General features: G+C 54.6%; 1 protein-coding gene across 1 annotated transcript in view; it reads right to left on the bottom strand.

Moving 5' to 3' along the window:
* CDH22 (cadherin 22) overlaps positions 1–16,648 on the bottom strand; it is a 43,236-nt gene that overhangs the window by 14,199 nt on the left and 12,389 nt on the right. Inside the window, exons 4-7 of the mRNA XM_054391959.1 lie at positions 9,751–9,918; positions 8,678–8,865; positions 7,658–7,911; positions 250–386 (exon numbers count right to left, since the gene is read on the bottom strand). Coding sequence (XP_054247934.1) covers positions 250–386; positions 7,658–7,911; positions 8,678–8,865; positions 9,751–9,918 — 747 coding nt within the window. The remainder of the gene's footprint in view (positions 1–249; positions 387–7,657; positions 7,912–8,677; positions 8,866–9,750; positions 9,919–16,648) is intronic.

Below are 16,648 nucleotides of genomic sequence, written 5' to 3'. Positions count from 1 at the left end.
GATTAGTGTTCATCAAACACACTTGGACCACACTCCCTTGGCAGTGTTGGAGTCAGGAAGGGTATTTTTAGGTTGCCTGGAGAGATGCCAGACTCAGTGCTGCTGCAAGTTTCTCTTTCCTTTCAGTGTTCCTTGGCATTTGATTTTGGTCACCTCTGTGGTGAATGTACCCAGAGCTCCCCCTTTTCCCTCTGTGCCCCAGTCCAGCCCAGCACAGCCTGCCTGCTCCTCTCAGCACCCTCTCCTCACCTGCTTCCATGGCCAGGACAGTGATGTTGTGCCACCCTGCCGTCTCCCGGTCCAGGACCTTCCCTGTGACGATGGCACCTGTGTTGGCATCGATGTCGAAGATCCTCTCTGCGTCTGTGCTGCGGTCGATGGCGTACCTGAGAGCAGGCCAAAGGGAAAGCTGTCAGCTGGAGGCACCAAGCCCAACCTGGCCATCAGCCCCAGGAGCAGAGGGAACTGTTCCTGTGTCACCATTCTTCCTCCTCTGCTGCAGCGTGGTACACGAAGGCCCAACCTCTGCCAGGTGCAAGACCAGAGCTGAAGAAAAACTGAACTGTGGCTTTCAGTGCAAAAAGTAGAACTGGACATCGACTGTGGGCAAGGGGAAAAGCCTCCTCTGATGGGAACCTGATGCCCTGGAAGCAGAGAGGTGTGGAGTGGCCAGCATCCTCCCAATCAGCACAGCATTCCCAGCAGCCCTGAGATTTGCCCTAGTTTTGGCTTCTCAGTTTCACAGGAGAAAGCTCAACAGCTCCTCCAGCTCTGACTGGCATCAGCTGCTCAGCAGAGACCCTTCACAGAAAGCTTTCATTCTTCTCCATCAGATGCTTCAGCATTGCTCCAAACACTCTCTCCCTGGATGCCACAAGTCCACCCACTCCCTGTGCCAGCTCTGGAGGCCATGACTCCCAGCTCTTCCCAAAAGAAGAGGCAGGCACTCAAGGCTCAGCCCCATGCCTTAGCCATGGCACCAGGAGCCCACACAGTCAGTCCCAGGGGCATGTCCTGCATTTCCAGCCATTACCCATGTTACACAGGGAACAAAGCAAGCTAACATCAAATCAGGCCATAATTAGATGTGTGCTCCACAGGGATGGGGCTGGAAGGAAAGCCCAGTCCAGCTGAGGTAAAGGGTTAGGAATCCAGGAGGTCTGCAAATCACAAACAATCCAGCATGATGTTATTGCTACAGCAGCTTTCACACACACCACATCCCCAAGTGCTCCACAGAATTAAATAATACAAGGCAGCAAAGAGTACAAAGGATAAATTACCAAAAGGATGGCTGTGAATAAATTAAAAGCCCTCAGTCACATGTCCAGCAACACAAGGAAGACAAATACAGGGACAAAGCAAGCTGGAGAGCTGAGGAGACAGGACAGTGCTGAGAGGCCATGCCAGACAGAGAAGCAGAGCAGCACAGGCTGTTGGCTGGAAGCATATTCAGGATGGTGGAGGTGCTCCAAACACTGCAGGGCTCCTTCCCTGACTGCTCGTCTCACCTGGCACAGTCCAGCTGTGGTCTGCTGGTCCAGCACCCCACAAGGCTCGCAGCTGAAGAACAGCAGCTTGCCTTCTGCATGCAAGGGCTCTACAGAGGCATGGATGGCCTCCTGCCTTTGTGTCCCATGCCCTGAGGGGAACCAGCTGCAAAGGAGAGTCCCCCTGAGGGTACCTCTCCACACAGCTGGGCAGCTCTGGCTCTAGTGGAGGCACAAACAAAGGCAGTTCTGTGCTGTTTAAAGCATTAAACGGTACCAGGTTATGTTCTCTAGCTCTCTCCCTTTCAGGCAGGCAGGGGAGTGAGAGATAAAACACAACAGCACACACTTGGAATTAAGGAAAAGTGTTCCAAACCCCTCTAAACTTCACCTGCACGCTTGCACAGTGCAGCATGTTCTGCACCTGCAGGGCTGGCTTCCTGCCCCCTCCCTGCATCTGCAGGTGATGGACACCTGCCACACAAAGCCAGGTACAAGCCTAGGCACCTCTGAACCAACTGCCAGGGACTTCCAGCCATCCTGGCATTTTCTGCCCCAACGCCCAGCTGGAAACAGCCTCTCCAGGCTTGTAGCCAACTCCAGGAGGGACAGTGACACTGTCTTGGCACACACTGCAGTCTCTCATCCACTCTGTGCTCACTCACTGCAAAGGGAAAGCAGAGGTCTGGCTGTGCTGACTTGGACACATCAGTCCAAGGTACTGCTAGAAGGAAGGACAGAAACTGGGATAACATCTCTCTCCAGGAGCATAATTGCTGCATTTGCATAACTGATTGCACTGTTCTGCCACATCACCTGGCCTTCAGCACATCCTGTCTTCTCTTCCACTTTTTGCCAGTGCTGGAGCTCAGGATGGTGCTTCACTCTCCACAAGCCTTCCCTGCTTCTCAGGTGAGAACATCCCTGGTTTGCTCACACTCTGGTCACTGCTGCATAAACAGAGATGTCTGCCAGAAGGAGCTGTGCAGAAAGCCCAGTTGGAAATGGGAGACTTCCCTCAGCCTGGAAACATCTGCCACTGGCTGCCTGCATGGCCAGAGGGCAGGAGGCTGGTGGGGCAGTGCTCTGTCTCATGCTGCTGGTAGCCTTTTCTTATGCTTCTAATTGTTCTGCTGCTAAAACTCTCCTCTGTCACTTCCAGATTGTCTGCTGAGGACTGACTGCCCATACCCTAAGGCAGGGTACAAACCAAACCAGAAATCTGGTCCCTTTGTCACCACCACTACAGAGAACTTCTCCACACTGCATCAAGGGAAGGGGACAGAGCTCTGAGTGCTGCCTGCACTTCCCACAAGAGCAGGGCTGAGCCTGTTTCTAGGTGCTGTGACTGTGCAGGTGGCCAGTCCAGACTCTCCATCTGCACCAAGTGCTGTGGAGGCCCTGGAGCACCAGGCTGGCATTGGATCTGAGGACAGAGGGAGCACAGGGATGTCCATCCATGCCTGCAAAGCCACAACCCCCTCAGAGCTCTGATCAACCTGCTCTACAAAACACCAATCTCCCCTTCCAAGAGGCCATGGCTATCCCTGTGCCACAGCAGCCAGATCCACTCAGCAGCTCTCCACTGTGCTCAGTGTGCAGCATTTTGTGCAGTATGACCTTTACCAGCTGAGGTCTCTGCTGTTCATCACAAGCCTCTCCACCCCTAGAAGTCCAGCCCTGGTGAGACCACACCTGGAATCCTGTGTCCAGTTTGGGGCTCCCCAGTTCAAGAGAGACAGAGATCTGCTGTAAAGAATCCAACAGAGAGCCATGAGGGTGATTAGGGGATTGAGCATTTCCCCTATGAAGAGAGACTGAGAGCCCTGGGGCTGTTTAGTCTTGAGAGGACTGAGAGGGGATCTGATCAATGCCCGTAAACATCTGAGGGGTGGGTGTCAAGGGAGGGGGGCAATCTCTTTCTGGTGGTGCACAATAATAAGACAAGGAACAACAGGTACAAGCTTGAACATAGAAGTTTTCACCTCAACATGAGGAGAAACTTCTTCACAGTGAGGGTGACAGAGCACTGGAACAGGCTCCCCAGAGAGGTTGTGGAGTTTCCTTCTCTGGACACATTCAAAACCTGTCTGGATGCACTACCCTGGGTGCTCCCTGCTTTGGCAGCAGGGTTGGACCTGATGATCTCTGGAGGTCCCTTCCAACCTCTAAGGTCCTGTGATACTGTGATATTCAGCCCTCCCACAGAGTCAGGCAGTGCTTCTCACCTGGGGAGAAGCAACAACTAACCCCTGGGTGCTCCAGGGACTGGCTGTGTGCTCAGTTCCCCCTGCAGCTGGCTGGTGCCTGCTCTCTGAACTGCAGTCCCCAGCTCTGCTTGGCATGCAGACCTTGTCAGCCCTTCTCCTCTCCTCCTGCTGGCACTGCCTGTTGGTTTGGATGTTACAAGTGACTGTTTAATCTCGACAGCATTCTTGGTGCTCATCTTTCTCCTGAGTGCATTTCTCAAGCAGTTTTGCTTCCCTTCACCCCCACCCTGAATGCAAGGAGGAGCACATTTTCTGCCATGTGTTTTGTTAATAGGGAGCTTTTCAAACACTCTGTGAAAAGGTTTTTGTTGTGCTTGGGTTTTTTCCCCTCCTCTCTCTTTTGTGTGGAAGCAGGTTGTAGTTCTTGCTGTGCTGTTGGAGTCTATAAATGCCCATGTCCAACACATGTCCATGGATTTGGTGAATGCCAAACAAGAATATCTCTGAGAACCTTAAATCCCAAGCAATGTCTTCCCAGTGCAGATAAAGGCTAGGATGCACGCAATCAGAGCACAGGCTCCCACTGCAGAGAGAAAAACAAAAGGCTCCCATACAAACAGCCTCACACACACAGACAGTCTATCACTGTACTACCTCACACAATGGCTCAGCTGAGAAAAACCACACTACACCCAGGATGTGTACAGCTAAAGCCAAAAAGCCAACTGGAAATCAAAGTCTTTCTGAAAAAAAGAGAGTGATTCCAGGTTTTGTTCAGCAGCAAACAAGGATGGAATGGAATAAAAAGCTCTGGTCCTTTGGAAAGCCATTTCCTGCCTGGACAGGGGGTTTCTGTGCTCCCCTTGAGGACACAGGCAGCCCCTTAGCATCACTCTGGAGGGAGTCTGTCCCTCTGAGGCAGCTACAGCAAGGGCTGCTCACCGGGCACCCCAGTGCCAGCTTTCCTCCCACCTGGGCAAACCCTGCCAGGGGCTCTACAGCCACACACAGCCAGGAGAGGGGCAGAGAGCCATGCCTCAGGGATGCCTGATGAGAACTGGGGAGTCAGCCCCCCACAAGCCTCACATCCTTGTAACTAGTCACTTTGTGACCCAGCCTGGCTCATCTGGAAGGAATTCATTCTCACCCCAAGCGACCACAACCTTGTGGGACAAGCAAGTGGAGCACAGGAGGGCAGGGGAGTGCCAAGCTGAAAGGTGCCTCCAGCAGCTGCTTCAGGTTGGGTGGTGTAGCCCCGTGTGCTGGCCTGGGGGTGGAAACAAAGAGCCAAGGGCACCTCCTTTCCCATTTGGCTAAAAATACTTCCCAAACCTTGTTATTGGCAGCCCGGTGTCAGCAGGACCTGGAAACGCTGACAGAACTGATTTTTGCTCTGCTGTCCCTGGCAATCCTTGTTCCTTCCTGCCTCAAGGGGAGAATGCATCTCATCACAACAGAAGGCTGTGGCTCTCCCCTACTTACAGGGCACAGCCAACAGACAGAGCAGAGTCCAGGAGGCAGCAGCCACTGCAGCAGCACAGCCACATCTTCGCTTCCACCTCCAGCAGACAAGGATCAGTAAGTTAAAGGGATCCACTGAACTGCTGCAGCTTGAAAGGGTTCACATCAACTTCAAGGAGCTGAGGATCAAATGCTGGTCGTGCTGTCAAGCCCAGATGCTCTCTAATGTATCAAAGGTGAGGTACAAGTGCTGGCTTCTTGTGGCTGCATTTTGGAGCAGTGCACTTGAGATGCAAGGCGACTTACTGCTGGCTCCTGCTGATGGGCGAGTGTCACATCCTGGCAGGGTGCTGCAGCAGGCTTGGATTAATGTTTGTGCACCACTTTGAAGCTGTGAGCAGCCTACGTGGCAGAGTATTTTATTAAATTACCTGGCTAGCCAGAGGACAGGAAAGCAGGAAAAATCCAGCAGCACCTTCCTCCTGCGTCAGTGCCACATTGGCATGACCAATTCGACCTTAGCCTCCACTTGGTACATGCTGCGACAGCCAGGAAGGGTCACCCACCCTCCCTGGGCAAGCACCAAAGGGGCATCAGACAGGGACTGAGCTGCCACTCCTCACAGCAGCAGACTCTGCTAGAACAGAGGGGACTGAAGAGGTGAATGGAGAGAGATCAAACACCACAGGGGAGCATGAGGGACATAGGATGAGCTCCCTGCCCAGGGGTAGCTGGAGGGAAGACACAGATTTGAATGCATCAAGCCTGATAAGGGAGAACACACTGCAATTCCCAAGCTGCAGCAGGGAGTTCTGTTGGCCGAGCCCTCGGGCCTGAGCACGAGGCATTGCCTTGTCTGGCACTCAGCTTGCTAGAAGAGAGACACTTGCACAGCAAAGGTTGGGTTCTAACCCTCTTGCTCCTGCAGAGTACTTGAATCTACTTCTCTCTGCTCCAAGTCCCTTCTGCACAGCAGTAGAAAGCCTGACTCCACTGCTTGCTTTTGTTCTGTCTGCAAACAATGCAACAGGCTCCAGAGGGAAGCAGCTCAAAGAACAAGAGAAAAAAAAAAATGAGGATGAGAATAGTTCTGTCCCCAAGGCACCTTTCCTACAATTACAGATCAGAAAATAAAATCTGTGTTCCATAGCACTGCTAGGAACAGCCAAGTGCCAGAGCAACCACACCACGTGTCCAAAGCCTGCACACGTCCCAGGAGCTCCAGCCAACAGCCACGTGCTTAGGGCAGGCCACAAAGAGAAACTGGACCCAGCCTAAATGAAGAGGGCAGCCCCAGGACAAGGTGAGCAGAGGGACTTTGAGAACAGTGTCCAACAGATAGCACTGATGAGTGCCAATGGTGCAAGGCTCCAATGGGGAGTTCCTGGCGTGCCAAGGCTGATTTAATTCACATTCACCCCGAAGACAACCTTCAGTACCCAGCTTTGTGACACAACACTCCCTGCTAGCTGCCAGGCATCTGCAGATGGCAGCTTTCCATGTGTAAAATTCCCTCTGAGCTTTTTAAACATCTCAATCTTCATTTCCACAAAGATTGGGAGATAACCCTTGCTCCACCTTGAACCAGTGCCCTTCCCATGACAGCTGCACAGCACTGGAGCTCAGCACCCCAAGCAGCCACACTGGGACATTACCAAACGGGTCTGAGCTCTCCCTGGCCATGTCCTCCTCCATCCACATCCCTGTCCCTGCTGTGCCCCACTTTAAAGCTGCCTGGGCTATGCTGGCTCCCTGCAGGGCTCTGGGATGCAAAGCCACCTCCACTGCCTTGCAGCCCTGCCATCACCTGGCACCAGAACACACATTTCAAGGAAATTTTCCACACATGGAGGATTTTTCTGAACATCAGCTTTCCAGCTCAGCTGCTCCTGACTCCGGCCAGTTGGCAGAGCCAGAAGGCTGCTTTGTTGCCTTAGGAAATAACAATTTAACAAGGTAAAATCTCTTTAGCCACAAATTAATTGGAAATGGGAAATGTCCTGTGCAGATAAGCTGCTAGGCCTGGATTAAGTCCCCTGCCCAAATATAAACTGCTCTGATCTTTGATCCCTGTGTGCTCATGCACGCACACAGCCAAGCTGTGCCTCTGCACCCCCAAGCCTCACCTCAGCTCTCACCCTTCATTGCTGCCCTCCTATCAGTGCTGGTTGCTCACCTGGCCTGTGTCAGGCACTGCTGCAGACACCTTGTTGGCAGCAACAAGGATGTGCAAGCATCACCCTGCCACCTTCCCTGCCATTGCCCTGCCACTCAGGAACCCATGGCCTGCAGTGACATCCCTGTCACCCATGAGCTGGCCACTGTGTGAGATGCCTGTGGTGTGCACAGGTCGCCACTCACCCACCAGGCACCTGTCCCACAGGCTACCACCTTCGACACCTCCACCTTCACTGCTCCTCCTCCTCTGCCCCAGCCACGCACCCCCCAGCCAGGCCTGTGCCTTGCCCACTGCTGGAAGCAAGGTGTGAGGCTCACCGGACAGGGTGGTTTGCTGTGTCTGGGTCCAGGGCTGTGACCACCCCCACCACAGAGCCAACGTGGGCGTCCTCCTGGACCTCCATCAGGTTGGAGGGGGGGCGGAACTCGGGGGGCTCGTCGACGTCCAGCACTGAGACTCGCACAATGGTCTGGTCCCGGAAGGTGCCCAGGTCCACGAACCGTGGGTCCACAAACTTGTTGAGGGCCTCCACCACGACAGTGTGCACTTTCTTTGACTCATAGTCGAGAGGCTGGGACAAGAGGAGAAGGTTAATCATACCCAGCCCCAGGAATCCCTTGCTGCTCCTTCCTTCCTTCCCTGGAGACATCAGGGACACCACAGCCACCTGCTCCCCCCCACCCTACAGTGCTTCTGCAGGAGGCTGGGAACTCTGCTCTGCCCTCCCACCAGCAACACCCACACCAAGGTGGGCAGGAGTAAGAAGCAGGCTCCATCCCACTCTCCCCAGGGCCCCCGGTAGGGTGTCCAGGGTGTGGGCAGGCAGGACTCAGTGGGAAGGCAGCACTCTGTGTGCTAGAATGAGCAGGCTCTGAGCATTCATCACCCTCTGCTCTCACTGCTCCAGAGGAGGAGAGCTGAATGCAGCAGCCTCGGGGAGCCATCACTCTTTCCTGCCTGCATCAAGTGTTTGCTTGATTGTTTTTGCCACCAAAAGCAGATTCTGTCAAGTGCTGCTGGTCAGGTAAGGAATTAGGTGAGCATATTTCTCCCCTAACAGGTGCCATCAATAATGGCTGTAAGCACTCCACTCCACAGTCCTGAGCAGAGTGCTGTTGCTCCTGCTCCTTCTCAGCCTTTTCCCCCGGACACAGCTCTGTGTTTTGCCATCCAGGCAGCAGAGGCAGGCCTGCACCTGCAGCAGGCACAGCAATGCAACTGCTGCTGCTAGAGCAGTGCTCAGAGCAGTGTTGATTTCAACTGGAATGCAGCAGCAGAAGTCCCTAGAACAAAGGGCCCTCGGAGGGCTGTGCCCTCCCTGCCCAGCCATCTCTCACCTTCTGTACCGTGATGACAGCCTCTTGGGTGTTGCTGTCCGTGGTGACCCTGAACATCTCCATGCCCTCCTCATCCTTCACCTGGTAGGTCATGTCTGTGTTCTCCCCCACATCAGAGTCCTCTGCCTTCACCCTCCCGATGGCAGTGCCCACGGGGGCAGTTTCCACAACGCTGAACTGATACATCTCTGCAGGAGGAAAAGGTGCCAGGGTCAGGGCTTCTGCCTTTGAACCCCCTCCATCCTTGCACAGCCTTCACAGGTCCCCCTGGGGACAGCCTCAGGCTGTGAGGGCTGCCCTAACCCTACCATTGTCTGTGGTGCAGAGTGCAGCAATGTTTCAAGGTGCCAGGGGAATCAAAGGCTGATTTCTGCTTGGCTGTAGCCCTGCAGAACCCTCAGACCCTTTGCAGACTTCACCATTTCCAGTTTCTAGGAGATGCAGCTGAAGAGCTGAGCCTCCTCCAGCTGCAGCTCCTTTCCTGCTTTGCCAGCCCCTGCAGCTGGCCTCTGCACTGCAGCAACTGCACAGCCTCACTCTGCAGGAGGAGCCACCTCCTCCCCACTCCCGGGGAGGGTCCCAGACCAGACACAACTCGAGCCACAGGTCACTAGCAGTGATTGGAGCTGTCCTGTGACAAAGCTTTGGTCTCTGAGGTGGGCAGTGTCACCATGCCTCATACTGGGGCAGTGTAACAGGCTCTGATGTAGCAGCCAGGAGGTACCAGCAGCTGAGTCCCTGTCCAAACTCCTAGGACACAGCAGCAGGACAGACAAAGCTGCTCCCCCCAGCACTGCTCAGAGAGGGCTCAGGAAAGCACCAGCCCTGCAATCGCCCTGGGCTGGCACCTGCAGCGTGGCGTGCGGTCACACTGCCAGGCAGGGATGCATCTCCACCCAGGTAAGGGGCTGTGTGCTGTGGTACCTTGGCACTGCCAGCCTGCAGGTGGCACGAGCAGCCAGGCTGGGTTACCCTGCAGACTGTGCTGAGGGCTGAGCATTGCTCCCACCACTCGCAAGGGGCCAGGGCCAGGCCAAAGGGCAGTGCTCACCCTCACTGCTGGCATGACTTACTCTGAGGGAAGCGTGGTGGGTTGTCATTGACATCAGTGACCACGATGGTGACAGTGGTGGAGCCAGAGAGGCCCCCCAGCTGCCCGGCCATGTCGGTGGCACGGATCACCACCTCGTACCGGTCCTGCGTCTCGCGGTCCAGGTCAGCCACGGCCGTCCGGATCACACCTGGAAACCAGGAGCACAGGCAGGTCACACAGATCTGCAGGGCCAAATGGGCTGAGGCTGGAAGCAGCTGCTGGAGATTGCCTCCTCCAAGCCCTGGCTCTGTACAGGATCAGCTAAGAGCTCCCAGCCTCTCTGCATGTGGCAGATGCTCCTCACCAGCCCTCATGGCCCATCCCTGAGCTCACCCTAGCATGCTCCTGTCTCTCACAGTTGGCAGCCCAGAGCCAGACAGCACTCAGGTCATCTCACCAGTGCTGAGTAGAAGGGACAGGTCACCTCCCTCAGCTCTTTCTAACCCAGCCCAAAGTGCTGTTGGCTGCCCTTGCCATAGGAGCATGCTGCTGGCACCAACCAACATCTGCTGGGTCCCAGTGTGAGAGGGAGAGAAGCCTTTTGCAGCTGACCAAGGAGTGCAAAGGGAACCACCTGAAGAGAACCAGTCCAGGAGGTCCTGAAAACACCCTTGAAGCCCAGGAATGACCACAGGCTGATCCTAGCAAGTCTGTGCAGCTGGTTCCCAGGCATGCTGTGCCTGGAGATCCCTGACTGCTGCTCCCACTGAGGGCTGCCAGCAGCTCTCAGGGTTAAACTCCAGCTCTCTTCTTCTCTCCAGGGAGGCCAGGAGCTGGGTGAAGGGTTGGTGAGGGCCAGAGGCACAGGAGTGAAAGCTCTCATGCAGAGGCTGCACTGGGGCCAGCCTCAAGGTTTTCAGAGAAAGGCTCTGAAACATCCCAGGCTGAGTCACGAAACCCCTTTGGCACAGCTCTGCAGCAGCCCCACTTATCCTCATCAGCTCAGGCAGGAGCCAGGCTGGCCACAGCATTCCTGCAGAGCATAGCTGCTCCAGCCCAAGCTCCATGTCACAGGTGCCTGGAGGGCCCTCCTGTCCCATCTGGAGAATGAGGGGAGGACAATGTATCTCCACAAGCTCCCTCATTTGCAAGTGTCCCTGTAAGTTAAGGAACCCAGAGGTGATGCACATGGCTCTGTGTCACGACCTGAGCACCTGGACACCATAGAAAGCTCAACAGGACCTCTGTGTGCATTGATGAAATGAAGTCTCTTAAAAACAAGTGTTTATAGGTCTCCAGCAGCCACCTAAGCTTGGTGGGAACGACCAGGAGTGCAAAATAAAGGAATGCAAGGCAAAAGACAGAGCAGTAAACCCCAGAGCACTGCTGGCAGCAGAAGCAACGACTTCCACCACACCAGGGTTTCATTCACATGGAAACAGAGAAGAAAGAAATGACTCTGCCCTGAGGTGGCACCAGGGGTGTATAGGAGAGCAAACATGGATACAAGGACATCAGTGGCACATTCCCAATCCCACCATGCCAGCAACACCCCAGAACAGTTAAGAATCAGCTCAAAATCCCCTCTAGCTCAGTTTAACATTCCCACAGACTCAGACATTATGTTTTTGTAATTGCTCTCTCTTCCAGGCTTTTCTGTTAACTATTAACTGGCTTTACCTCCTCCTCCTCCTGTGAGCTGCCAAATCCAGCTTTCTTTTCTCTTACCACTTGCCCTGGCTGTGTGGTTGGGGTCTCTAGTGAGCGGGGCTTGACCTAGAGGGAACAAGGAGCTCCCCCCTTGCTAAGCCAACAGCAGAGAACCATCCAGTTGCCCTCAGCAGCTTGCAAGACATTTGCAGGCATGGAACAAAGCAAGCAGGGCAGAGCACCGCAGCCATCCAGGCACCTGGCTCCAGGCAGATGATTCTGGGAAGCCTTCAGCACAACCTGAGTGCAGGGAGGGGTGAGCTAGGAACCAGCAGGCTGCAAGGAGACAAGATGTGGCTTCAGGGACACAGCCCAATGCTTCCAGGCATTAGCCCTCCACGGCCAGCAGGTTGCCACAGTTTCCCTGTTCTGTCTGCAATGACTTGATGCATCTCCTGGCAAAGGCTGTGAGTGGATAGCTCATGCCAAGGAGCCACTGGTGCTGTGGCCCAAAGGCAGTCAGAAATGCCACTGAGCTGGAGGATGAAATTCTCCCCCCTTACAGCTTTGCATGACGTTATGAGTTCAGCAGGAGCTGGCAAGGCTGTTCTGGAGGCTCCGAAGACGTTCATCCCTCCTTGTTTTCTAAAACTAGCAATTATGCCTACAATTACCACTGTTAGGATTTATTACAAAGACATAACAACTGTTTCAGATCCTTGCAGCACCTCAGTTCTCACAGGCAGGCACAGTTCCACCCAGCTTCCCTTGTCCCTCTGTCATTTCAGTTCTTCAGTTATCCGGGCTCCCACTGCCTGCAGCCCCAATGACTGGAGAGGAGGTCCTGTCTCACCCACCAGCTCTGCAGCACTTCCAGCACCCCTTGGTTAACTCTCCGCCCTCCTGACCCTCGATTTCCAGGGGCCATGCTCCTGGTGAGTGTGCAGCTGAGATGTAGCATGAAGCACTGCAGAGTTTCTGCTGGGGAGCATCCCAGCCCCTGCAGGGGAAGGCAGGATGGGGTCCAGGGTCTGCACCAGCGCCCTTGCTCATCCTGGGTCTGCTCAGAGGAAGCCATTTGGCCAGGAGCCCCCACCCCCTCATCTGAGGGGCCAGAAGGGGGTGACCAAGGTGCCTCCAGGCACAGGAGAACTGGAACCTCCCATGTGAGAGCAGATCTGGCCCTGCACAGCACCCAGGGCTGCACTGGGCTGGCCTCAGCTGGTCGCGCAGATGGCCCTCTCCTGCCACTCCACTGTGAATACCAACTGTTATTTCTGGGCATGCAGTAGCTCAGTGAAGTTTAAGCAATTCTGTTAATTAACAGGGTCTGAAGCGTTTTATAATGAAAGTGATTCATGTCAGCACAATAGTGATGAATTGGGATGAGAGGGAAGGAGCTCCTGCATTCACTGAGGCAGTAATGACTTCACGGAGCTGCTTGCAATGATACAGCTCACAATACACCAGGCAGGATGGGGAGGGAGTGCTCAGGCGCTTCCCAGAACACCTCCAAGGTCACTCGTCCCAGCAAGGAGCAAGTCCAGGCCACTTGGCACGTGCAGAGCAGCCAAATGGCCCCAGATGGCTCTGGTGCTTCCAAAGGCATGAGGAAGGCAGACCCCCTGTCTGTGGCAGGTGTGCAGACTGAGCAGAAGCACCTCCTGCCAAGGTGCTGCTTGTCCAGCCCACCCTGGACGAGTGAGGTCTGGTGCAGGTGAGCTGCCCCACGCCCCAGGAGCCCCAGCAGGAGTGTCACTGAGCAAGCTGCTCCCCCTGAGTTTGGTGGGCTGCTCCAGGCTGCTCCCCCTCAGTTTGATGGGCTGCTCCAGGCTGCTCCAGGCTGCTCCCCCTCAGTTTGATGGGCTGCTCCAGGCTGCTCCCACAAGGGTCACGCTGGTTTTGGCTTTTAGGCTGAGCTACCACTGCCCCTTTGCTAGAGGTCTTGCAAAATCAGGGTCTCCAAACATACTCCAACACCAATTCCTTGCACATGTCACTACCATTGCTGCCTCAAACACTCACCAGCAGCAAGTTCCATCTCCTCGAGCCAGGACAGCCTTTGGTCCCAAACCCAGAGACTTTGTAAAAGCAGCAGCAGGTGATGGTGGCAGACCTGTTCTCAGGATGCAGAGACAGAAGAGGCAGAGACCTCCAGTGCTGTATGCAGAACATGGCAGAGTCCTTGCTGTCATCTCCCAAGACTCACCTTCTTTCCAGCCAGAACAACTGCCAAACTTTATCCTTCCCAGACACTGCTAACCAAGCAAGAAAAACCAGCTCAGGCTCATCTCCCCAGCTCTTGTCAGCATCTGTTAGAGCTGAATGATGCAGACACACAGTGGCACACCTGCTGGTACCAGGCACATGGAGCTTTTCAGCAGGAGCCAGACTAATTACCAGGCAAGGGGACACTTAGAGCAGCACATAAATACCATCCAACCTGCTCAAACAGCAGACACTCTTTGGGTCATGAAAACAAAGCAGGACAAAGCACTCAGCAGGTAAGTGCCTTCCAGGAATCCCATCACCACAGGCTCTGATATCCACATCCTCAGAGACCCTCTAGACAAGGCACCTCCCAGCTGGAGTCAAGAGTGCTCCGTGCCACGAAGTGCAAAGCCAGGAAGTTGTGGAGCAGTACACATGGCTGTAGCTCAGGAGGTCCCAAACCAGCTGAGGTTTGTGCACCAGGCTCTGGAAAGGGCTTGCAATCATTCAGCTCTGCTGACAAGAGCCAGCACCTTCAAAAGGTGTCACTTCTCTGCAGACTCCTCACCTGACTGCTTAGAGTCCTCATCCCTGTGCACAGCTCTGGTGAACGAGCTGCTGGGATGGGGCACAGAGCTCCATACACCCACAAGGGCACACAACCACACTCCCCCAAAATCTGTGAGCAACATTTCTAACAAACTGGCAAGAGCAGCAGAGGAGCACCTTCTGCCTCCCACCACCCCCCCAACCCACAAGCTCATCCAATGCAGCAAGTTCCCAGCAACAGCTGCTCCCCCACTCTGCCCTTGCTACCCCCAGAGTAGGGCTGTGGGCAGCTTCTAAACAGGGCAAGGCTGGCAGGTAAGGATGGAATGACTGCACACAGACAACCAGCACCTTCATCCCAGCAGGCCAACATTTCTTGTCCTGCCCTCCCTGGCACAGATACCTCTAAGCCCTCACCAACTGTCTCCAAATCAAGAGACAGGCTCTAGATCTCAGGAGCTGGTTTAGATAACCGTAAATGCCAGACTGCTTTTCAATCACCCTCCTGAGCTGCTCATCTCCCTCAAAAAAGAGGTCTGAGACACTATGGGAATTCAAGGCTCACTGAATGTGGCAGGACTTGGCAGAGCATGGCACCCAGACAGCTTGGGTCTGCCTTTAGAAGGTCCATCAAATCCCAAATCCCAGCTGAATACCACAGCCAGTGACATCTGAGAACAGGAGACAAACAAGGCCACCCCCACATGGTCCACAGCCTGTCCTCAGGTGTGCAAACCACACTTGTACCTGCAACACCTACACTGTGAGGGACAGGCAAGGCAAAGGGAGCTGGTTGAGAACCCCCAGGTTACATGGAGTGCAGGGGAGCACAGCCACAGGGGGACCTGCAAAGGTGGAAGAGGAGGTCAAAACCAAAAAGGGGAAACAAATTGCTCCTCATTACCATAGATTATAAGAAATGTAACATGCCAGGGTTTTATGGTTCTTTTTATGGCCATTAATAACAACGGTGGCTCCCAGAGTTATGCTGCTGCTATGGATAATTAAATCTTATGCTCAGGGCAGGAGCAGGGCCACCCAGAGCAATCAGAGCAGGATTTCCACGTGGAGCACTAAAAACCTGCTCAAGAGCAGAGTGGGAGCAGGATGGGATTTGCTTGGGTGGATGTGCTGGCTCCTAGCCAGTACCAAAGAGACAAGATGAAACAAGGTCCCCTTGGCACCATCAGTCCTACACACCTCTGTCCTCAGCAGTGAGACCACATGGGTTGGCACTGCCACAGGGCATGGGGCCCACAGGACAGACTGACCTGCATCTAAAGTGGCTGAGGGACAGAGTTGCACACTCCTGGAGCCCAGGTGAGGAAGCTGCCAAGAGCTGTTCACAGATCAGACATCCTCACCAGAGTCAGCACCAATACCAGTGACAGATATTCTGGAAGGTGACATGCTCAGGAGGGGAGAGGGGCCGAGGGCTCTTTGCAGACTGTCAGCAGTTTGCTTTTATCATGAGCAAGCAGAACAGTAAATCATCCTCCCACCCCTGCCCCAGTGTTTGAGGCAGCCAGCCTGAGAATTAAGACACCAAAAGCCAAGGAATCCAGGAGCCTGGATTCCTAGAGTGACATTAATTCTCACCACAGTCCCACAAGGCATATTTTAGTTTATGCCTTAATACAGAGCATTAGTGCTGTTGTGGGAGGCTGAGCCTCTGCACGTCCTGGCTTGTGCATTTTGCTTCCCAGTGCTCCCTCTCCATCCGAGCAGCCAGGCTCCTGCTCACACAGAACTGCCTCAGATCAAAAGCAGCTCACAGGCACCTGAATTCCCAGTGTTTGTGCCATTGCTCATCCATGTCCCTGCCCCCGGGAGAACAAAGCAAACCTGGCAGAGAAGCAAGACCAGGTGCAGCAGCTTGTGGGCCAGGAGTGGTGGCAGCCCCAAGCTGCTTCTTGCACACCCTCCCCACTGCTCCAGCCTCTGTCCAGACAGCAGCATTTCCCACCAGACACCCCTGCTCTCAGGAGCTACTGAATCTGAGCTTTCCCCCTAGGGCAGCCAGGGCTGGGCACACAGCCAGGGCACACAGCCGGGGCTAGCTTGGCCACACACCCCAGAGCAGTTTTCAGGAGGTGCAGGGTTTCATGCAGAGGCTCAGGCACCTTCCTTACACTCTCCTTACACCAGAGCAGATTCCACTGCCTGACACAAAGGCAGCGCTAGGAAGCGCCAACCAGCACCACGGGTCAGCCTGGCACACCTGGCACCGCAGTCCCGCCGATGGTCACAGCCTGGGTCACTGCGGTTCAGAGGCAGAGGAGAGGACTTTGTCACGCAGCTTTCCAGCAGGAGCTGCAGCTCCCCAGCCCGCTCCTCCTTGGGCGGTTTTTCATTAAACCTGGGTGCTTTACTGCATGCTTTGTGCCTTAAATACCCCTGATTAGCATTTGAGTGCTCTCCCTCCTCGGAAAGCCTGCAAGGCTCCCATTAAGGGTAATGAGAGTCACACTCCTGGGAGGTGAGGAGAATATATACCCCCAGCATCTCCTGGTTATGGGCTGCTCTAA

The sequence above is a fragment of the Indicator indicator genome, chromosome 24 (assembly GCF_027791375.1).
Source record: "Indicator indicator isolate 239-I01 chromosome 24, UM_Iind_1.1, whole genome shotgun sequence".
In the NCBI taxonomy this organism is placed as follows: domain Eukaryota; kingdom Metazoa; phylum Chordata; class Aves; order Piciformes; family Indicatoridae; genus Indicator; species Indicator indicator.
The sequence above is the reverse complement of the archived record's forward strand: the minus strand, read 5'-3'. Positions and strand labels throughout refer to the sequence as shown.